The following is a 23,178-nucleotide window of genomic DNA, read 5'->3' on the forward strand; positions in this document are numbered from 1 at the left end:
TTTATAAGACCAATCATTGCGCAACAATTCTAAAAATGCAATCGTGTGTTAAACATAGTTTTGATGGCCACGATTAAAAAGAGCTACTATTTTCAGGCCTATTTCTCAACCGGTAGAATAACTTAAGCACGCTTCCCATTCAAATGCAAAGGCAGGCTTCATCAGTAACCTATTTCTCTCATGTACTTTGACACCAGTGTTTTCCTACTAATTGTATTATGAAACGAACTTTTGCGCGTAGCCTACGGCCTTGTGAGCATTGCTGCGCTTATAATGTGAAGAACTAATAGTTTATCAACATTTTAAGCTAAACGTTCTGATCTGTTGCATGAGACTCATTGCTTTTTAAGTTATTTTTATGTAGCCGAGGCCTACTGGTTGTATGAATTTAGGATCTATCGTCCCACAACTGTCCCAGAGTCAGTCTGGAATAGGCTATTTCTTTCTCGACAAGCTGGCCAATAGAATAGGTAAACTTTTCTACAATGGGGGAATAGTAGATTGACCTAGGCTAGTGATTTTGCTGTTCATTACTGGTCTTGTTGGCTGAGGAAAAGTAAATGTGGCCAGTTATGCTCACATCTTCAAAGTGCGCATCAGAATTCGGTAAGAAGGGCGCACTTTGTTGCATCCTCGACTTGCATGTTCTGTTAAAATGAATGACCATAATCTAAAATGTGATTTCTGTCATTCTGAGCACCGTGGGTGGACGCCCTAATCAGTTACGCACCCAGCACATGTGGGTCCGGTAAATTTCTCAAATGTCTGGTAAATTAAAATGCTGCTGGTCAAATGTCCAGCCGCCACATTTTCATAATGGACACCCTGGTCCTCAGGTTAACCCCATGTGGACTCTGTACTCGACACCAGCATCACATTAATGACCCTGAATGATGCAACAGGGTGATGACTTAACAAAACAGGTCTAGGGGACCCTATACACAAACTGGCCCAATGTTGGGTCTGAAGCTGAACCTTTTCGTATCAGTCTGTCTGTAGGCCTACATGATACCCAGTTCAAAACACAGCAAAAGTGTTGAGCTCAAGGTATGCAATGGGACCTAAATATCCACTGTTCCAATAACCTACAAACATAAATAGCACCAGTGACCAAATCTACATCTGGTCTTACACAGGAGTTGCTCACCTGAAAGAACTCACCAAATGACCTTTGAATACAAGTAGGACTGTTTTCCTCCATGAAAACCCCTAGGAGGAGGTCAATGACAATTCTACCAAAACTAGGGCTATTTGAAAAGTATATTTGTGTGGTCAGGAGTGAGTGGGCAGTTCTCGTTTAAGACAAACCTTTGTGACTAAACCCTGTGGAATGTGGAGGATCACATCCTTTCGGTTTACACCAAGTGTCATTAACTGTCAGATCAGCAGAAGGCAATGAACCAATCTGGATGTGTGTGGAAGTAATTAACAGCACATTACTAATTACATTTAAGTCATTTAGCAGACGCTCTTATCCAGAGCAACTTACAGTAGTGAGTGCATACATTTTCGTACTGGTCCCCTGTGAGAATCGAACCCACAATCCTGGCGTTGCAAGCACCATGCTCTACCAACGAAGCTACACGAGACCACTATTCACTCACGACCATCATTCTGTAATTTAACACATGCATTCACACAGTCACAAGCACAAACAGACTCTCTCTCGCTTACACAACAAACATATGTTGACACACACACACCATAAGGTTGGAGAGGTTGCTTCGTGTAGGTGGAAAAGTGGTCTGCATAGCTGAGACTTTTTACAGATTTTCCCAGCCGTACAGAGGCAGATCAGGTCATGAATAGAAATGGGAATGCATGCCTTTGTTTGATTCAGAGATTTTAGCAGGAAACAGATATGAGGAAAACATTATTGCGATGGAGGTCTTCTCTCTAGATCCCACAGAAGAATGAGTGTATTCAAGAGTCCACCATGTTTAGTCAAACAGAGAGAGAGGAGCCCTAACAGTGAATCAACAAGTAGCAGCAGCCAAAAATATGTCTATATTAGGACAGATGAAAAGCTGTGCAGCTAAATGGAGGACAAACACAGGTTGTGGAAAAGGTAGTACATTTTCATTATGGGGACAAAGCAGGGGCAAAGGGACAAACATCACATTCCAAAGGAACTGAAATCACCAGACAGCATGCAGGAGAGAAATCTATAGCAGCAACCATTGAGTTGCTCCAATAAACAGGGCACAGTCCATGGTGATAGACAGGTGCAGCTGAGAGCCAGTCACCTGCAAAAGTACTACTTGAGTCACTGTTTGCTTCTGCTTAACCTGGCCTTGACACACACACCATGGGAACGGTGGTGGGGGTGGGGCATTCCAAGTGCTTCAGGGAGCTGCCAAACAGACGAGCACATCCTGTCGCAACGCAAGGCCAGGATAAATCCCTCATTTGACTCGCTCTAGGATAACACTCAAAGGAGGATGTTACCACCATAGAATTAGGAATTAGAATACTACAATGGACAACTCTATGGTTACCACCTATACCAGGGCTTAGGACCTCAATGAAAACAAACTCCCTTGTAAAACCGAGGGAGGAGCCGTGAGGGAACGGTCTTCATTCAGGATACATTGATTACATTTACATTTACATCATTTAGCAGGCGCTCTTATCCAGAGCGACTTACAAATTGGTGCATTCAACTTATGATAGCCAGTGGGACAACCACCTTTCCCCCCTTTTTTTTTAATGGGGGGTGGGGGAAGAAGGTTTACTTTATACTATTCCAGGTATTCCTTAAACAGGTAGGGTTTCAAGTGTCTCCGGAAGGTGGTCAGTGACTCCGCTGTCCTGGCGTCGTGGGGGAGCTTGTTCCACCATTGGGGTGCCAGAGCAGCGAATAGCTTTGACTGGGCTGAGCAGGAACTGTGCTTCCGTAGAGGTAGGGGAGCTAGCAGGCCAGAGGTGGATGAACGTAGTGCCCTCGTTTGGGTGTAGGGTCTGATCAGAGCCTGAAGGTAAGGAGGTGCCGTTCCCCTCACAGCTCCGTAGGCAAGCACCATGGTCTTGTAGTAGATGCGAGCCTCAACTGGAAGCCAGTGGAGTGTGCGGAGGAGCGGGGTGACATGAGAATCCTATGCCAACATTCTAAATGAATGCCAACATTGTAAGGTTTGAAGACAATCTATACCCTTTTTCCAATCAATTAATGTCACATATTTGAAGCTCTGTCCACCCTTCCAGTTGTCCAAGTTCAGATATTGGCTAGTCTAAATTAAGAAGCTTACAGCTGGTGAGGGTCGGGAGTAGGCTACAGCGCACAGGGCTAACGTTCCATTCCTTGAATTCCAATCACTAACCTGCAACACATTACATCCCCCACTCCATCAACAAAACATTCACCTCCCTTCCTTCCTTCTCACACCCCATTCACTGGGGCAAAGTCTCCCAAGAATCCAGATTGACAGTTGACACAGTTCCTAAGTAAATTGCAATGATAAACTGAGAAGGCCCTGGTCTGGATGGAAGTGGACACAGAGAGGAAGTAGGGGAAGTTGCAGTTGTACTGTACAAGAATAAACAGTCATCTTTATGAGAGATCAGATGCCATTACATCGCTGCCTCACAAAAATGTGTTGCAGACAAAGAGGAGGAAATGCTTTGACCCTTCCAAATAAATGGCAGGGTTGTTTTTCTCTGGTCCAGAAACGAAAGAAACAGTTTTCTTTTCAGCTCAAGCCAAACCATCGGCGTATGACAGCACATCTAGCCTTGCTTCATTAGCCAAGCAGAAAGACTAGCTTGTTGTGAAGTAACTCACTCCTATCTAGCAGAAATTACAATGACGCATGCCATGAAATGTGCTACATTTACATGAGCACAAAGCCGTCACCATCTAGTTACTACGCAGTTAAAAATCAACTGTTTAGTACACCAAAACAGTTGACAATCACCTTGCTAAACTTAATGTCTACACTGAGTATATCAAATATTTGGAACACCTTCCTAATATTGAGTTGCCCCCGCTTTTTGACTCTACAAGGTGTCGAAAGCATTCCACAGGGATGCTGGCCCATGTTGACTCCAATGCTTCCCACAGTTGTGTCAAGTTAGCTGGATGTCCTTTGGGTGGTGGACCATTCTTGATACACACAGGAAACTGTTGAGCATGAAAAACAGCGTTGCAGTTCTTGTCACAAACCGGCACCTGGCACCTATGTTACCGGCTTTGGTTTTTCCATTTTATATTTGCAGGTTGTGGGGCGCACCGATTGGTGTCACCTCGTTAGTCAGTCATCTGGTTAGAGGGAAGGTGTTTCACCTGTGATGGCCCAGTGCTACAGTTGTCTTGAGAGACGGACGGTTAAAACATTTAGTTGGCACTCCCTATTTTCATTTCTAGACAAACCTTTATCTGATTTAATTTTGCTCCAACTTTTTGGTTTGCTTCCTGTCTATAAGTTTGGTGTGGGTTTTTCTTTTGTTTGCCTTTCCTTGGGCAAATTTAATGGGCGCTCATGGTGGGTGCCTTTTAGGTTCCAGTTGTTGTTGCTAGTCAACTTTCAGTGGACACCCCCATGAGTGTCTTTGAGAACCCCTCCTAAAACCCCACCTGTTTGGTTTTGGTTGTTGGTCAGTGACTCTTCGTTAGATCCCTCTTCTGTTTGAGCGACATTTTTGGTTTTCTTGCTGGGGAACGTAACATATACTACCATACCCCGTTCAAAGGCACTTAAATCTTTTGTCTTGCCCCTTCACCTTCTGACTGGCACACATACACAATCCGTGTCAAGGCTTAAAAATCCTTCTTTAACCAGTCTCCTCCCCTGATTGAAGTGGATTTAACAGGTGACATCAATAAGGGATCTTAGCTTTCATCTGGATTCACCTGGTCAGTATGTCATGGAACGAGCAGGGGTTCTTAATGTTTTGTATACTTTGTATATGTTGTGACTTGTGAAATGTGGCAAACTACAAGGGCATACAACACAGTGTGTTTGTATGTATTTTCCTCCCATGTCTCCTCTTCTAGTTACAGTATATGACATCTAGTCTATCTGCCAGAGAACTGCCTTACTTTGATCTACCGGCCAGTGTATGTGCCTAGTTAAGCTCCAGAGTATTAGTATAGCAGGCGCTGGTCTGTGTCCCGGCTCCCAAGCCAGCCAGACTGACGGTTGCTCCGGAAGCCCAGGCATGCCAGTGGAAGAGCTCTGAAAAAGCACTGCCTCGTGCCTAATGATTCTAACCAGCAACACCGCAGACGTGAACTAATCCACCAAGACCGCCAAAGTACTCCCTGGGTCAGAGAGAACGAGAGGGAGCGAGCGAGAGGGGAATGAGGGGAGCGGAGCATGAAAAGTATGTGGGGAGCTGACACAGGGAGAAATAAAACGAGGGCCAGGGAATGGGGTAGATACAGCTACCCATCCAGCTGGCAGAAACCCAGCTGTCATTCTCTTGCCTGCTCAATTCAGGGCCACACCTAAATTACAAGATCTCACAAGATACAAACACAAGATCTGCAGCATGAAAAGTCCCATTTAAAACACAATTTAAAATGGAAAGACATTTTAAAAAGAGATTATCTCAGAGTCTGGCAGACTTTCTGTCATAACATAGGGGCAGGTAAAGGAGTAGGTACTCTATTCACACACAAAAGAGTGCACACTGAGAAGGTAATACGATGACATCACAGCAAAATTATCTCATACTAGTAATGAGACAATGTACACTTGTTCCCTGTGAAAGCATAAATAGGGAAACATTTACATTTACGTCATTTAGCAGACACTCTTATCCAGAGCGACTTACAGTTAGTGAGTGCATACATTTTTCATACTGGCACCCCGTGGGAATCGAACCCACAACCCTGGCGTTACAAGCGCCATGCTCTACCAACTGAGCTATAGGAGGGAAACCTTTACTGATTTTGCCATATGTGCGTACACACACCTACGGATGTCAGGATGGCATTGTTTATATCATAACAAAGAGCTGACTATGGGCTCGCTCGTGCTGTATGATCTATTGTACTCTAGTCACATTCAAAGAAAATAAAGGCAGTTGCATTGCCATGGCAACCCTCAGTCTACACCACCATGTCAGAACTTGTCCATGATCTCAGCAGGAGGCCCAGAACAGACAGATACGAGGCCAATTTGTGTCTCTGAGGTGGGGCTTGGAACCAACAGAGCCCCCCCAATTCAGCTGAGCTAATGTCACCACCAGCCGCACCGTGGTCTTTGTGTAGCCTCCATCCCCACTGACTGACTTATCTTCAACCTAATGAGTCATCTTCTCACCCACAGCAATACACCCCTATTTCTATTGAATATAGAACAAGGGAAATGCATGAATGTACAGTATGGTTTTCACTTTCTCATTTAAAGCTCGAAAGATTGTTTTTAGACATTTATAATAGGACGGAACATGTTATTGTTGTTATTAGCGGTTAATTATTCAGTTTCAGCCATTAAAATCTATAAAATGTCCCCTCCATGAGATATTTCCATAATGCCTTGATGATTCTAAACCACTGGTAGAGGGGGTGGCGGGGAAAGAGAAGGGACAGCATATTTACCTGGGAAGGTGTGTGGGTTGGGTGACCCTCTCTTGAGGCACTTGGAACACAGAACATGAACAGTGTAGTAGAGTCCGGGCCACTCCTGCAGAAGGACATTCAGCTCCTCAACCAGTGGGATTATCGCTTGCCAAGCAGTCCAGATATTTGGCAGGGAGGCATGGCTGGCTATGGACAGTGACTCGGCCTGCAGCCTGCCTCGAGCCGGCCGGTAGCTGACCACCACAGGCACTTTACCACGATAGGCAAAGATCTGGTGCCTCCCGTCTGACCTCTGAACCACATGGCTGTTGATCTGCACACTGTAGCGTGCAAACAGTCCAGGAGGGAAGAGAAAGGGGAAGCTGTATTCAATCTGCAGCTGCTCTAAAGAGAAGAACTGACTAGCAGCCACTGAGCTGCTGTTCACCCAGGCCTCGGCATGGGGCTCCTCATTGCTGACATAGCTGGGGAACTTGTACCAGACGGTGGCCCCGTTCAGAGGCTTGCTGCGGGCCTTGTTGATGCAGTAGCACACCCCCATCTTCTCCAGCAGCTCCATGATGAGGTGGAGGTCCTGCTGGGTTTGGATGAGAGGTCTCAGGAGCAGCCGGATGACGTTGGAAGGCAGGAGGCCGTGGCTGAGGAAGCCCTCCACATGGTGCTGTAGATGGGTAGCCCTGAGGTTTTCTCCCTTCTCCCCATCTATAACCACACTGGCCCTCCTCTTGTCCCCCCTCTCACCGTCCGACAGTAGCCTCTCCAGCAACGTGGACTCATCCCTCTGGAAGAAGACGTTGAGGATGGCGATGAAGCGTGGCAGGTTGTGGAAGACGTACTCCTTTAGTGTCAGACTGTCCTCGAAGTAGAGTAGCTTCCCACTCTCGTGCAGGTACGACAGGGCACTCTGCAGGCGGTCCTCCGTGAGCCCAGCCTGGAGGCCCAAACGGGCCGAGTCCCACCACGAGAGCCACAGGTCCTGGGGCTTAAAGTGCAGCTCCTCCAGCATCTGCCAGGACTTGGGCAGCACGCGGTGGAGGTTGGGGAAGATGTCGCGGTGGTCAGCCACTGACATGAGCTTCTCCTTCAGCCTCTGGATATTTATCTGGCTCTCCATGCAGCTGACACACAGGACAGGGGACAGGATCTGTAGCCTGTGGTTTAGCATGTACTGCAGCTGGGCTTTCTTCCGTCTCAGGTTCTTGTCTGTGACGCCGTAGAAGAGGATGTGAGGGCTGGAGGTGCGGACGTTGTAGCCCTGCTCCAGGGCCTGGTCCACCTGCTGGGCAAGGCTCCGGAGGCAATGGGTGTCCCACTTCTCCTGCAGGGCAATCTGTCTGTGGATATCCAGGCTCTTCCCCTCCACCTCTATGTCTCCACACAGGTCTGTGTGCGTGCCCACCATGCAGACCACAGCATGGGGCACTTTGGCACTGAGGAGATGGAGGAAGTAACCCACGTGGGCGTAAAAGTTATTGGGTGAGTATGTTTTCAGATTCACAACGAGGATGTACAGAGCACCGGGTGAGAGAAAAAAAGGTTTGATGAGGTCATAGTTTGGCTTCCCTGACAGGTCATACACTAAAAATGTAAGACTGCGATCGGCGTCCGCTACCCAGTTAGTCACATCAACCCCTTTGTTTCCCTGAGCAGAGTTGGCATCCTGCTGCTCACTCACCACACTCTGCCTGAGCAGTGTTTTTCCAGCGTTTTTCATTCCCATCAGGACCAGTTTTAACCTGGGTTTCACAGCCAGCTGGGAATGTGCGAGTTCCTTTTGATAAGCACCGATGTAGGGGATCCCCTTCATACAGACCTCATAGGGAGGCTGAATGAGCGGGTTATCCTTCACTTTCCAAATGTTTACCTTGGAGAGTTTTCCAAAGTTATCTGGAAGTATGGCTATTTGGTTACCCTGTAAAACAAGCTCTTCCAATCTATCTAGCTCCACAATGGAGTCGGGCAGATAAGTAATCTTATTATTGTCTAACCAGAGGTTAGCCAGCCTACGCAGCTGGCCTATCTCCTCTGGGACAAAAGACAGTTTATTTCTGCTCAGGTAAAGCTCTTCTAGTCCTGTGATGTTTAGGATAACCTGGGGAAACTCCTCAAGCTCATTAGAGGATAGATTGACCATTTTAAGTCTCTGCAGGTTGCCAAAGGAATAAGGCAGAGCTGCGAGGTTGTTACTGTCTAGCATCAGGCTCTCTAGGTTGTGCAGGTGACAGAACGTGTCCGGTAACGTGGAGATGTGAATGCTGCTGAGCCACAGGATCTTGATGGACTGCAGCTTAATGATGTCCCCTGGTAGACACGCAAACTTATTCCCTGAGCAGTCGAGCTCCTCCAGGTCACTTAGGGCAAGAATCTCCAGGGGAAACTGGTTCAGCTTGTTGTGATCGGCATCCAGAGTACGGAGCCTCTTGAGCTGTGAGAAGGACCTGGGGAAATCACATATGTCATTGAAGCTTATGTCCAGCTCCTCTAAGTACTGCAGTGCCCCAATCTGTGACGGCAGGTACTGGATGTTGTTGTGACTGATGCAGAGTTTTTTCAGCCCCTTCAGCAGGCCTATATCCTCAGAGAAGTGGCCCAAGCAGTTGTGGCTCATGTCCAGTTCCACAAGCCGACCCAGTTCAAACACCACAAAAGGAACTGTGATAAATTTGTTCCTGCGGAGGATAAGGCTACGCAGGTTTGTAAGGCTTGCCCCCAATCCTTCTGGTAGCTCATACAGCGAGTTATTGCCCAGATTGAGTACCTCTATCTCGCTTATATTTTCAGGTAGAATGATCTTCTCCCTGTTTTTGGAGCAGAGGGTGAGCTGTCGCAGGTTGCTTCGCAGCTTCCTAGAGCGGAGAGCAGCATCTCTCCACAATTTAGCCGTTTTGAGATTGTTCTCCTTGTCCTCCATGGTTTTGCAGACCGACACCTCCTCCTTGTTTTCATTGGGAGGAATAATCAATTATCCTGGCAACATGTTGGTCTAGGTGCCCTTGTTTAATCGATTAGTGTTCTTATCATGAACAATCCAAACAGAGAAAACGACAGTAATTCCATTTCGAGCAAGAACAAGAAAACATCATGCTTTTCAATCGTATCAGGACGGCTGGACCTAGCCAGCAGTGTTTCACGCATCTTTATCTACGGCCGCGGACCGCACAAGGAACAGTGAAACCTACCGCTATTTCAAGTCAATTTTAAAACCCAGGCGGTTGGGCTGGCCCCGCCAGCACATTCTCCAGTATGTTGGCATCCAAGCGCGTCCCATTATCTAAAAAACAATGAATGAAATCAAACAGCGGGCAAAGTCTCTCCTCCTTGTGCCTCGCTCATCTCTCTGCCTGTGTTCTCTCGTAAACTACAGTCCTTGCTGCTCAAGGGGGAGTGAAACAGTAGCAACGCCTAGATTACACTGCGTCAGATTTTTAGCCACCTTGGTTTAGTTCTCGATTGACTGCCCATGATGACAAGCTATTATTATTGCTAGGCAATAACATTTATAAGATTAAATAAAGGAATATGATGTCTGTTTTATCTAGAGCGAGACAGAAGTGTTTTCTGTTTTGATTAGATAAATCGATTTTTACAGCTATTTTCGCCACCCATTGATGAGTTGAGAAAGTAAAATGTATTATTCTATATTACATTCATTTTTCAATAATTATTCTGGTCAGATGGGATATAAAATGATTTTATAAGAAATAAAGACCAAATAGCATATAGAATTTAGTTTCAGCAATGCTATTTCGATCAAGCACCAGATGTAATGTTATTGCGGAAGATAAAAAGATCCCCCTGCGAAAAGGTTATTTTCAGTAGCAGACATTGAAACTTAGATGGTGTAAACAAAACACGTACCACTTTCTCATGGTATTCTCTTGATGGGAAACAGTACGTGTTCTTTGTACGCGTTATCTGCTTTGTCTCCATCTAATGGCTATGATTTGAATGCACAGGGTTTGGCAAAACCATTACGTCACCATATCATATTGTATTGTGTGTTGAAATCATAGACTTATCGCTTATGGTAGTAATTTGATTGGTTTTGTACATAACAAAAATGAAAAATATTTTCTCTTGAACCTGACGCCATGAAGCACAGACGTGTTAGAAATGTTAGGAGTTGTACCATATGTACATTTAAATATTAAATGCAAATGGTATGCTAGTGTGTATTACAATTGTCCTTATTCATCGGTCAGCATCCAAGTTCAAATCGATTATAAACTGCAGCACAACAAAAACAGGACAGACAATACATGTCTAGGACTGTCCAAGCCCTTTCAACTCTACTGCCCCCAGAAAGTGAAGAAAGCAGGCTTAAAAATAAACGTCACCTACTACTAACTCCTATTAACCAGAACTGGCAATAGTTCAGCAGCATAATAATCGGTATTTACATAATTACTGGTATCAGGAAATTAATAGAAAAATAGAAGTACATTTTAGTTGTTTAAAAAAAAAAAAAAATGTACTTGGTATGGTTTGTAACAAGGCAGTATAATTACTGGGGTTTAGAAATATTTATTAGTATTAAAAAAAATGGTTTAAGACAATAGCTAAATAGTTCATACATTGTTTGCATGTGAACTTGTGCAAAATTGTATCCTGTAAATGTAAATCACAAAGTATATGCATTGCTTACACCAAACTTAAAGCTGACATATCCTCAATTGTCTTGAACTGGTTTTAAAGGCCTTGTGTGCTCTGTAAAAAATAAATAAAAGACTCAAGTCAGGCCTCTAACAGACAGTCAATTACATTTGGCTGCTTTACACAGGCAGCCCAAATCAGATATTTTGCCCAATTATTGGCAAAAGATCTGATCTGATTGGTCAAATGGTTAATTAGTGGCAAAAGATCCAAAGTGGGCTGCCTGTATAAACACAGCCTGAGGGTTAGCAGCAGGTTGTTTTTGTTTTCAGACAATATGAAAGACGAACCAAATTAAAAATCATTCGTTAAAGAAAATCCTTAGCAGACAATGTCTTAGTCCTACTGTAAAAATCTACAGAGGCTGTCAAAAGGCAGCAACAAAATTAGCATTGTGGTAAGTGGCACAACTAGTCCAATTAAACAACTGTATCCACACAGTCCCACAATTTGGGACAAAAAAAACGGACTCTTAGATTGAGTGGGAAAAGTGCTATGATTTTTAAGCCATGGGGGTAAAACAGACATGGGATGCCTGCTTGAAGGCCTCAATGCAGAAGTCTCAGAGCCAGGGGATGCGGAGCCGAGGGCTAGTCTCTGCTGCGGGGGGTATGTGGGGGTGGTGCTCCTTCCAAAGGGGCAGAGCTGGGCACAGTCCGCAGATGTCCTTCGTGCATGCGCTCGTTGACGCGCAGTTGGCAGCCGTCTTGCAGCATGCGCAGCGCAACCCGGGCGATGTTGCGCGAGTCATCCAGGCCAGAGTGAGGGCGGCCCTCGTATTGAAGTCCCAGCTTCTCCAGCATGCTGCTCAGCTTGGTCTGGGTACGAGGGACCTGTGGAAAAGGGAATATTAATGCTGCTCAGCTTGGTCTGGGTACGAGGGACCTGTGGAAAAGGGAAGATTAATGCTGCTCAGTTTGGTCTGGGTACGAGGGACCTGTGGAAAAGGGAAGATTAATGCTGCTCAGCTTGGTCTGGGTGCGAGGGACCTGTGGAAAAGGGAAGATTCTAATGCTGCTCAGCTTGGTCTGGGTGCGAGGGACCTGTGGAAAAGGGAAGATTCTAATGCTGCTCAGCTTGGTCTGGGTGCGAGGGACCTGTGGAAAAGGGAAGATTCTATTCTACTCTCTCGATTGCTTTCTACTCAACATACTGTATCTAACGAATGTCTTACATGCTTCTACATTAAGAGAGATATTTCAGCTAATTTCATATCATAAAAAAAACAAACCTTATAGAAGTTCCCGTATAATTTTTTGATGTTGATCCACTTCTTTGCAAACTGTGGATATCTGAGCCGATTTAAACGGCACTGGGTGTTCATGAACTTGCTCATGTCCCAAGATCTGTGGATATAACAAAAGCACATAGTTGTATACTAATGAGAACACTTAATATCTTGCTAGCGTTATCATTAGTATACCAAAGCAGTGTTAGTACCCTCTGCGCACACTGACGTACCCGTCTGTAAGAATGGTGTATTTGTATTTTGTGCCAAGCTCTTTCTCCCGAAGCCAAAGCACCACCCGCTTAAGGACATCAGGGAACGTGTCTGCTTCATCCACCATTTTCTGGGCCGAAAAAAAAGCAGTTAGAAACTCTTATATGAACGTTACATTGTGTGAAGTATTTTGAATCATACTATTCAAGTCCTTCAAGATAGTTCAGTCAACGTCTATGCCTGTGTCTCACCTGTGTTATCCCTGTCAACTTTATGCAGAACTCTGACAGCTGTGTGTTGACTTCTGGTCTGACATATTCCTGAAAGGTGTCCTCCTACAAGTAAATCCAGTGTCATTCATGATACCAAAAGATGTGTGTATTATTTGCATCAACAACTAATGTGAAATCAAAGGTCCATACATCTATGACCTGTATGATCGTACACACAAGCCTTAAAATGCATTGATTCTAACAATGTCCCCTCCTCGCCCACTCACAATCTCTAAGGTGTGCGTGTTGAGCAGGACCATTGGGAACTCAATGATTTCATGAGTGAAGTCAGCGGGGTTGTCCTGTTCACATGTTGCCTCAAAGTCCACCACGCAGATGTAGTCATAGTAGGTATCCGTGGCTTCACCCTCTGTCACAGACTGCATCAGCGACAGCTTCTGTTTCTTGTAGTAGTTCTTCAACCGCTTCTTCATTACATCCTTCACACCTCTACACACACACACACACACACACACACACACACAGACAGACAGACAGACAGACAGACAGGCACACAATTGGAATCATGGGACATATTCAGTGGAATGGATCTTCTTCAGTGGCATGTCAAGCAGCTCTGGGATTTCCTAACACAGAGATCCTGGGGTATATTCATGAAGCCGATTCTGTTGCAAAACTTTTCTTAAAACGGAAGCAAACGGAACGGGGAGGGACTTACCTGATTTTGTCCAATAGAAAGTCTCGATTTAGTTTGGACTAATGATTACACCCCTGATCTCCAATGGATTATGATTGTAGCCATCTCCTGCTGAAACACTACACTAGCTACAGGGTTGTAACGTGGTATGTGATTACATACAGCACAATTCCTTAGCTACTGAAACAAGTGTTCCTACATACCTTGTGTCAAGCTTCAACTCTGCCAGTTTGGCCCGAAGCTCATCCTTGTTCATGCGATTGATATGTCCATTTGCAAGAGCAATCTCTTTGTAAACAGGATCACTGAACTCGCCATGAGTAGGAGATGCTTGAGGGACGGGTTCACCGATGTTACTACAAACTCTGACTCTGCTGCAAGACTTTGACATATAGAAAGGAATATACAGTTAACGTTAGTCACATATCAGTAGGTAGCTTCCTAGCTAGTTTAAAATATCCCTGGCTTCCATTTCTACTCCAATCCAGCAAGCTAGCTAGTTAGCAGTAGCTACTAACCTTGTCATCTTCCTCGGGTTTAGAGGACAATTTCACATTGCCACCCTTGTCTTGAATATTCTCCTTATATTCCTCCATTCTTCAGAGATTGGTTGAATCAATCCTTTCTGTAAACTGGGTGGGGGAAAGGTTAGCTTGCTACTTGCTAGCTAACTGGTAGGATGTGTTGTTGGCAGACAATCCTCCTGTTCTTGACTGTTTCCGCGCTTTCTTCCCGCGTGTCAGTGCTCTACTACGCGCTTGAATGTTATATCCGAAGTGTGTCGCCGATCAACGTTACATGATATTAGAAAAACACTTTTATTCATGTTTTTCCAATTTTATTCCAACAAGACACCTTTTTACAGATATATTTGGATAGCTAACAAGCAAGCAACATTTTAATATTGTGTGAAAAATAAACAAACATTTCCGGTTGCAGTTCCGATGTGGTGATAATGATGATTTGTCGACGGCACAGATGGTTTGTGTACATAGCAGGTTAGGATAATTAACGTGGCAGGTTCGGAAAATGAGGTTAAGGTTAGGGAAAGGGTTAGGCTAATACTTGTTGTCAACAACTGTTGTCCCCGACGCGACCACTAGATGGCGCTGTAGGCCTACTCCATCTAGACACAAGGGTAGAACAACAGGTAGTGCTGAATCCAGACCTTAACCCCTTTCTCTCCAATATTCTCCTAATTCGGAGATATTTGGATGACTCATGGAATTCCATGTCTATCTAAACTATATGAATGAGCACCTCCATTTCACCATTAACTACAGTTGAAGTCGGAAGTTTACATACACCTAAACCAAATACATTTAAACTCGTTAAATACGTTTTTCACAATTCCTGACATTTAATCATAGTAAAAATCCCCTGTCTTATGTCAGTTAGGATCCCCACTTTATTTTAAGAATGTGAAATGTCAGAATAATAGTAGAGAGAATTATTTCTTTCAGCTTTTATTTCTTTCATCACATTCCCAGTGGGTCAGAAGTTTACATACACAATTAGTATTTGGTAGCATTGCCTTTAAATTGTTTAACTTGGGTCAAACGTTTCGGGTAGCCTTCCACAAGCTTCCCACAATAAGTTGGGTGAATTTTGGCCCATTCCTCCTGACATAGCTGGTGTAACTGAGTCAGGTTTGTAGGCCTCCTTGCTCGCACACGCTTTTTCAGTTCTGCCCACACATTTTCTATAGGATTGAGGTCAGGACTTTGTGATGGCCACTCCAATACCTTGACTTCGTTGTCCTTAAGCCATTTTGCCACAACTTTGGAAGTATGCTTGGGGTCATTGTCCATTTGGAAGACCCATTTGCGACCAAGCTTTAACTTCCTGACTGATGTCTTCAGATGTTGCTTCAATATATCCACATCATTTTCCATCCTCATGATGCCATCTATTTTGTGAAGTGTACCAGTCCTGTACCAGTCCTGCAGCAAAGCACCCCCACAGCATGATGCTGCCACCCCCGTGTTTCACGGTTGGGATGGTGTTCTTCGGCTTGCAAGCCACCCCCTTTTTCCTCCAAACATAACGATGGTCATTATGGCCAAACAGTTCTATTTTTGTTTCATCAGACCAGAGGACATTTCTCCAAAAAGTACAATCTTTGTCCCCATGTGCAGTTGCAAACCGTAGTCTGGCTTTTTTATGGCGGTTTTTGAGTAGTGGCTTCTTCCTTGCTGAGCAGCCTTTCAGGTTATGTCGATATAGGACTTCTTTTACTGTGGGTATAGATACTTTTGTACCTGTTTCCTCCAGCATCTTCACAAGGTCCTTTGCTGTTGTTCTGGGATTGATTTGCACTTTTCACACCAATGTATGTTCATCTCTAGGAGACAGAACGCGTCTCCTTCCTGAGCGGTACGACGGTTGCGTGATCCCATGGTGCTTATACTTGCGTACTATTGTTCGTACAGATGAACGTGGTACCTTCAGACATTTGGAAATTGCTCCCAAGGATGAACCAGACTTGTGGAGGTCTACAAGTTTTTTTCGGAGGTCTTGGCTGATTTCTTTTGATTTTCCCATGATGTCAAGCAAAGAGGCACTGAGTTTGAAGGTAGGCCTTGAAATACATCCACAGGTACACCTCCAATTGACTCAAATGATGTCAATTAGTCTATCAGAAGCTTCTAAAGCCATCATTTTCTGGAATTTTCCAAGCTGTTTAAAGGCACAGTCAACTTAGTGTATGTAAACTTCTGACCCACTGGAATTGTGATACAGTGAATTATAAGTGAAATAATCTGTCTGTAAACAATTGTTGGAAAAATGACTTGTGTCATGCACAAAGTAGATGTCCTAACCAACTTGCCAAAACTATAGTTTGTTAACAAGACATTTGTGGAGTGGTTGAAAAATGAGTTTTAATGACTCCAACCTAAGTGTATGTAAACTTCTGACTTCAACTGTATGTACATAGTCAATGGAAGGCTGAGATGGGACTGGAACACTAATCCGTTTTCTTGATGTGATGGTTATTAAGGACAAAACCTTATTCTCTACAGATCTCTATAGGAAACCTACGGACAGGAACCACCCTCCTTAGACATGACAGCTTTCATCCACGTCCACTTATTAAACGTCTCCCTGTAAATCAATTCAGCTGCATCAGAAGAATATGCAGCTCTGATGCTTCTTACCAGAAACAGACCAAGGACCTCACACAAAGGTTTAAGGAAAGGGGGTACAAAGACAATTGGGCAAAACATGCCAATGATCGTTTTGAAGGGCTAACACAGTTGGAAAGCCTTCAACCAAAAGTTAAGGAAAAAGCAGAACATGTCCCCTCATGCTTCACCCAATACTCACCATTGGGGAAAGCATTTAAGGACATTATCAGGAAGCACTGGTACATTATTGCTACTGACCCACAATTGAAACCGATCTTTAAATATCCCCTATGTACAGTATGGTCTTTAAAAGATCCCCAAATGTGAGAGCCATTGTGGTCAAATCTTATTATCCACCAGAGAAAAGGGAAACTTGCTTGGACAAGGTTCTGGAGGGTAATTACAAACGTGGCCAATGTGCTCAATGCAGTTTCACTACAAATGTGACTCATTTACCCACCCCGCACAGGACAAAGATTCAAGATCAAAGGCCTGATTACCTGCATGTCCACCAATGCTGTTTACATGTTGAAATGTCCCTGTGGTCTGTCTTACATAGGGAAAACTCGTAGAAGCCTTAAGACCCGGATCAGTGAGCACCGCAGCAATATACAGACAGGTGAGACAAAAAATCTGTTTGCTGTTCACTTTGTACAAGCTGGACATCCTATTAGTTCTCTGCGATACATTGGAATATAAATGGTCAAGATGTCACGCAGGGGAGGGGACATTGAGAGGAAACTTTTTCAAAGGGAATCTTTCAGGATCCACAGGCTCAACACGCTGTCTCCTCTTGGCCTTAACTAGGAGTTTGATTTAAAACCGCTTTTATAGTTTAAAAATGACCAAATTATTTTGTTTTTGTCCTAATTGAATATTGTGTGTATATATATTACTGTAAATATTGATCACATTCCTTGTGTATGATCATATATTTTGATACATTGAATGTTAATATTGTGAACCCGTGTTATATATTTTTACCTCCTGTTTCAGGAAGTGATGTCACTGAGTACTGCCCCTATATATAGGACCTTCGCCCCCACCTGGGATATGGATGCCTGATGAAGACCTAAGGGTCGAAACGTTGTTATAAATCAAATCACCTGGGAAAATGGGCAGCAGTGTGTGGCGTTTTTCCTTTCCATAAGTTTGCGGAAAGTACCTGGATGTGTCTCTGTTATTCAGCTTCTGTATAGAAAAGTAAACAAACCATCTGTGGCTACAAATCATCAGTATCATAACACCGGTTAAAGTTTACACCTAAAATATATTAGCGACAGCGACACCTGCTGACACGGAAGAGCATTACACCAGTAAATTGACTACTAAGCTCCTATTTTTAGCTATAAGAAAGTAACACAAGCAATCAATCTTAATTACAACTAGTGTGAAGCTACATTAATGGTCACAGCACAACTCATGCATAAATACCGGTGCTTACACTGTGTATGGAAAGTTGATATAACAGTGGTACGTGAATTATTCTAAAATGAAATTAATTGAATAACTTCACATAATTGTAAGTGAGGGTTTCACATACATACATTAATCTAAAGATTATGATTCTGGATTTCATAAATGAGAATTGGGCTAAACGTGAGGCTTAGTCCTTATGTTCAAGCAGCTGGCCGTAAGGGTTACTAGGTGTTCAAGCTGGGGTTGTGATGTCTATTTGTAAAATATAGTGTATCTTCAAATAAAAGGACACTCCATAACTGGGTCCCCCAGATTCAACGGGTTTGTGAGACACAAGAGCCTTGCATAACCATGCTCTTTTACACTGTAGTGTGTACACCAAATGTTTGCTTGTATAAATCTGAAACAGAAGAATTTGGAATTGGGAGGCGTGTTAATAAAGGGGCAATGAAATGTATATGTATGAGTTTCATGTCAGGTCATGCTGCCAAGGGAAATGCACACTCTCAATGTGGAATCTTGTCCTTTCTCAAAAATTGAAATGACCTAAATCACGTGACGTGCTCAACTGAGAACGTGCCTTCGAGAAACACACACAAAGGTAGGTAGTCATTACTGCCCAGAATCCACCCAGTCTAGTCTCACTTACAGTAGTTGAGCAACATAACTGAGGGTGTTTGTGATGAGTTGTGTCTGTGTTGTTGACTCAACGTCATGTCATGTCATGCCAAGGGAAATTCACACTAATTGTAGAGCCCTTTTTCTTAGTAAAGTTTGTCATCACTTAAATGCGCTGAATGGTCAATACGACATCTGCATTTGCCGTTCAGCATTTACGGTGATACGGCCTCTGCAGAAGTCAGGGCATTCATACTTCTTGCGCTTCGCGGAGCAGCGTAGAGCTGCTCAAGTTGTGAAGTTATCAAGTTGTGAAGGAGATGGTCGGTCTACATGGGATCAGACACAGCAGCCTTCCAGTGTCAGTAATGCTTACTTTTGCATGTAGCTATAATAATAGTAATGTTCATTTGGTTAAAAGTCATTCAGAAGTCATGGAAAATGTTTATAAACCCCTAACAGTGAATAATCAGGTCTCTATAGCATAATGTTATTTGTGAATTTCGGTGAACATAGTCTAATGGACCGACTTGGAAAAAGACAGCTCCTGCACTTCTTTCATTTGAGGGTTATCCTGTGAAGCAGGTTTGAGGGGTTAGCGAGGTAACTTTGGTCAACAGTTTTTGTCTTTGTATTTATTATGGATCCCCATTAGCTGCTGCCAAGGCAATTTTAGAAACATTACAATACATTCATAACAGATTTCACAACACACTAAGTGTGTGCCCTTGGGCCCCTACTCCACTACCACATATCTACAACACAAAATCCATGTGTACGTGTGTGTATAGTGCATATGTTATCATGTGTGTGTATGCATGTGTCTGTGCCTATGTTTGTGTTGCTTCACAGTCCCTGCTGTTCCATAAGGTGTATTGTTATCTGATGTGGAATAAAGTTCCATGTAGTCATGGCTCTATGTAGTACTGTGCACCTCCCATAGTCTGTCCTGTGAAGAGACCTCTCATGGCATGTCTTGTGGGGTATGCTTGGTTGTCTGAGCTGTGTGCTAGTCGTTTAAACAGACAGCTCAGTGCTTTCAACATGTCAATACCTCTCACATATACAAGTAGTGATGAAGTTAATCTCTCCTCCACTTTTAGCCAGGATAGATTGACATGCATATTATTAATGTTTGCTCTCTGTGTACATCCAAGGGCCAGCCGTGCTGCCCTGTTCTGAGCCAATTGCAATTTTCCTAAGTCCCTCTTTGTGGCACCTGACCATACGACTGAACAGTAGTCCAGGTGCGACAAAACTAGAGCCTGTAGGACCTGCCTTGTTGATAGTGCTGTTAAGAAGGTAGTGCAGCGCTTTAGTATGGACAGACTTCTCCCCATCTTAGCTACTGTTGTATTAAGTCTGAGTTCAACTCGGGATAACCGGTCATACGAAAGTGGCTTACATTTTAGACAGACAGGCCTTTACAACTGCTGTATTAGCGGACCAATTCAGCCTTCTGCAGCAGGGAGAAATGTCATGACATTCTTCTGGGAATTGCCAGGGACCTCACAATACGATATGACGATACTTAGGTGCCGATACGATATGTATTGCGATTCTCACGATTCTATACAGTGAGGGAAAAAAGTATTTGATCCCCTGCTGATTTTGTACATTTGCCCACTGACAAAGACAAGATCAGTCTATAATTTTAATGGTAGGTTTATTTGAACAGTGAGCGACAGAATAACAACAAAAAAATCCAAAAAAACGCACGTCAAAAATGCTATAAATTGATTTGCATTTTATTGAGAGAAATAAGTATTTGACCCCTCTGCAAAACATGACTTAGTACTTGGTGGCAAAACCCTTGTTGGCAATCGACTTCAACTGTATGTATATACATACACACACATACACATATATATATATATATATACACATACAAAAGTATGGACACACCTACTCATTCCATGTGTTTGACATTTAATTCGCTACGTTCCAGCCATTATTATGAGCCGTCCTCCCCTCAGCAGCGTCCACTGGTGGTATCACTAATTTCTGATCAACAGGACCCAGCAGGTCCAAGTGAACAAGACCCTGTCTGAGCCCAAGGTCATTAAGGTGCCCCCCAAGGCTGAGAGTTCACCCATCCTGTTCACACTTTCCTCTGCACAAAGCAGAGACACCATCGAGGCCTGTTGCCAGCTTGCGTAGACTCGTGGCCTATAAAGGGTTAAATTCTAACTTGGGGTCACAGCAATCAATAACAATGGTGATGAGCATGTTAACACACTTGGCAGAGAAGTAATGTCAGTCAAACTTTATGTAGTAGTCATTAAATTAATTTGCCATTGTCTTTTTGTCTGTTGTGTAAAGTGGTTTTCTGGTGGGAGTCATATTAGTGATGGATGTTATTGTTAACCCTTGAATACTGTTCATTCTAAGCTGGTTTGCAGCTCAATGCTACAGGAGTAATTATATTGAGCCAAACAAATTTGATTGTCAACATCTGATGCTAGTCAAATAGATTTATTGGTAAATTTAAAAAAACGGTAGGCTGTTTGCTGCCCAATTATACAAGAGTAATTATAATTATCCTTATTAACAAAACATTTGTCATTATCAGAACATAGCCGAGCAGACGTCATAAGGAGTTGTAGGCCTAATCATTCAGATTTATTGGCAATAAATTATAAACTGGTAGACTAATAACTGACGTCAAAATTACTTTTATTTTCATATTAAGGCTATAAGTGAGGTGTTTGTGTGTTTTGTTAACATTCAAAATGGTACAGTATGATTTGCTATCAAGATTAGAGTGGCTTTTAGATCTCCCAGTCTTGTTTCACACAGTCGGGAACTGACCAATAAAATCGTGTTAAGAAACGAAAAAAACACGCTCAATCAAAACCGTCTGACCAGTTACAGAGTGCTGATATAATGCCTATCGCTGTTGATCCACCCACTTATGTCGACATGCCCACTTCCAGACACTCCACATATGCAGTTACCCATACTTGTAGCCATGTGCGACATGCATGCGCAGTTACAAGCCTGCTAAAGTTAGCGGCAGGCGGACAAGCAATATCCACCGTCGTAGTACGGAAGAAGCCTGAGCTGGAATGTGAAGCTAACTGAAGCTGGTTAGCTTTAGAAAGCCCTGAGTATCATTTACCGAGTCGTAATCAAAAGGCTTGTTTTATAATCACCCACACTAATAATACCACCTCTGTACTGAAGAGGAGTTTCTGTACTTCAAAGAGGAGTTTAAACAAACAAAAATATTATTGATCTCAACATTTATTTCACATTTTCAGAATCAATGAAATACAGCATCTCTTAAAACATTATACTTCATTTCTCTGACCTACAAAATCCATCCTAATACTTGTTTTTTTTTAAACATATCCAATGACTTATTTACATTAAGCAGCATAGTGAACACAGTAAAACATTTCAATAGCCACTGAAAAAAATATGAGCAGACAGAAATGTACATTTCTAAAGGTGAATCCAAAATAAATTCCTGCCATTCCCACCCCTTTAAATATGGAAGGAATTAAACACACACACACACACCAGAATGAATTTAGTACAAACGTATGGTGCAAATCCTGAAGTGACTTAAAAGGCCCCATTTCAATTTTGAGGTCTATTATGTAACAGAACTCAACATAAAGAACTCAATAAATGTGATGTGAGAGGACATGGACTTCGTTCCCAAATATATTTGTTAAAAATCACTGGAAGTTTTACATCCATAATTAGAAACACTGTTCTTCCAATTATTCAAACATGTATACGTTATGTGCATCTCACAGATCATCATAACAGTGAAAATATGTAGTTTAACTAGATCAGGAATTCCATCTACACTGAGCAATTCCTTTCTTCTCTTTCATGAGATACAGTTGTTTTGCATAATCTCTTGTTTTGCTGCTTTTTTGTGTAAAAAAATATATTTAATTCATATTCAATAGGCTATATTTATATTATGTAGTGTTACCAGTTAGTGTAATTTTCCTGTTGAGTCAACAATGGCTCATCTCAACACATAGATCAGTTACAAAAGATAGATATTAATTACGTTTTTCTCTTGGTCCAGTAAACATCTACACTGAGTAATTCCTGTTTATTAAACCGGTCATGCGATCAGTAAATGTCACATCTGAGAATTCAAGTTAATCATCCACAGAGAGTATATAGCCACCATCCAAAAACCTTAATATCCTTATAACACCCACTTCCTTTTTCTTATTGCTTTTGTTCTGAGCATGGCAAGACTGGCCTCCTGTTGAGTGAATTTGAAAAGAAATGGAACATTCTCACACCTGCTCTGGAACAGCCCTTTGAAAAAAAAAAAAACTTTAAAAGGATACTTCGGGATTTTGGCAATGAGGCCCTTTATCTACTTCCCCAGAGCCATTTTTATATCTCTGTGTCCAGTATGAAGGAAGTTAGAGGCAGTTTTGCGAGCCAATGCTAACTAGCATTAGCACAGTGACAAAGTCTCTGGG

General features: G+C 43.0%; 2 protein-coding genes across 5 annotated transcripts in view; both read right to left on the reverse strand.

The window, feature by feature from the left end:
• The window catches only part of LOC121573865 (malignant fibrous histiocytoma-amplified sequence 1 homolog), a 29,721-nt gene extending 19,578 nt beyond the window's left edge, over positions 1-10,143 (reverse strand). For both annotated transcript variants that reach the window (XM_041886224.2, XM_041886225.2), the window contains exon 1: positions 6,545-10,143. In XM_041886224.2, the coding sequence (XP_041742158.2) occupies positions 6,545-9,437 (2,893 nt within the window). In that variant the 5' untranslated portion in view covers positions 9,438-10,143. The remainder of the gene's footprint in view (positions 1-6,544) is intronic.
• Positions 10,144-11,034: 891 nt separating this feature from the next.
• LOC121573864 (3'-5' exoribonuclease 1-like) lies at positions 11,035-14,499 on the reverse strand. Of its 3 annotated transcripts, none has more exons than XM_041886220.2 (7): positions 14,069-14,494; positions 13,754-13,932; positions 13,120-13,342; positions 12,872-12,955; positions 12,641-12,750; positions 12,411-12,525; positions 11,035-12,012 (listed from the first exon to the last, which is right to left on the reverse strand). In XM_041886220.2, exons 1-7 carry the CDS (start codon positions 14,144-14,146, stop codon positions 11,770-11,772), a joined length of 1,032 nt encoding a protein of 343 aa, XP_041742154.1. In that variant the 5' UTR covers positions 14,147-14,494; the 3' UTR covers positions 11,035-11,769. The 3 variants fall into 3 exon arrangements, with proteins under 3 accessions (XP_041742154.1, XP_041742155.1, XP_041742156.1); XM_041886221.2 differs by lacking the exon at positions 11,035-12,012 and adding an exon at positions 12,019-12,276 and having other exon boundaries at positions 14,069-14,499; XM_041886222.2 differs by lacking the exon at positions 11,035-12,012 and adding an exon at positions 12,019-12,116 and having other exon boundaries at positions 14,069-14,496.
• Between the last annotated feature and the right edge of the window lie 8,679 nt (positions 14,500-23,178).

The sequence above is a fragment of the Coregonus clupeaformis genome, chromosome 9 (assembly GCF_020615455.1).
Source record: "Coregonus clupeaformis isolate EN_2021a chromosome 9, ASM2061545v1, whole genome shotgun sequence".
Classification (NCBI taxonomy): domain Eukaryota; kingdom Metazoa; phylum Chordata; class Actinopteri; order Salmoniformes; family Salmonidae; genus Coregonus; species Coregonus clupeaformis.

What these genes read in the sequence shown, in the direction of transcription:
- LOC121573864 (XM_041886220.2), bottom strand. Translation starts at nt 14,146, where the DNA reads ATGGAGGAATATAAGGAGAATATTCAAGACAAGGGTGGCAATGTGAAA. An exon ending in GAGTTGAAGCTTGACACAAG is followed by an intron (nt 13,343 to 13,753) that starts GTATGTAGGAAC and finishes GTGTGTGTGTAG; the next exon opens with AGGTGTGAAGGATGTAATGA. An exon ending in ACACGCACACCTTAGAGATT is followed by an intron (nt 12,956 to 13,119) that starts GTGAGTGGGCGA and finishes ATTTACTTGTAG; the next exon opens with GAGGACACCTTTCAGGAATA.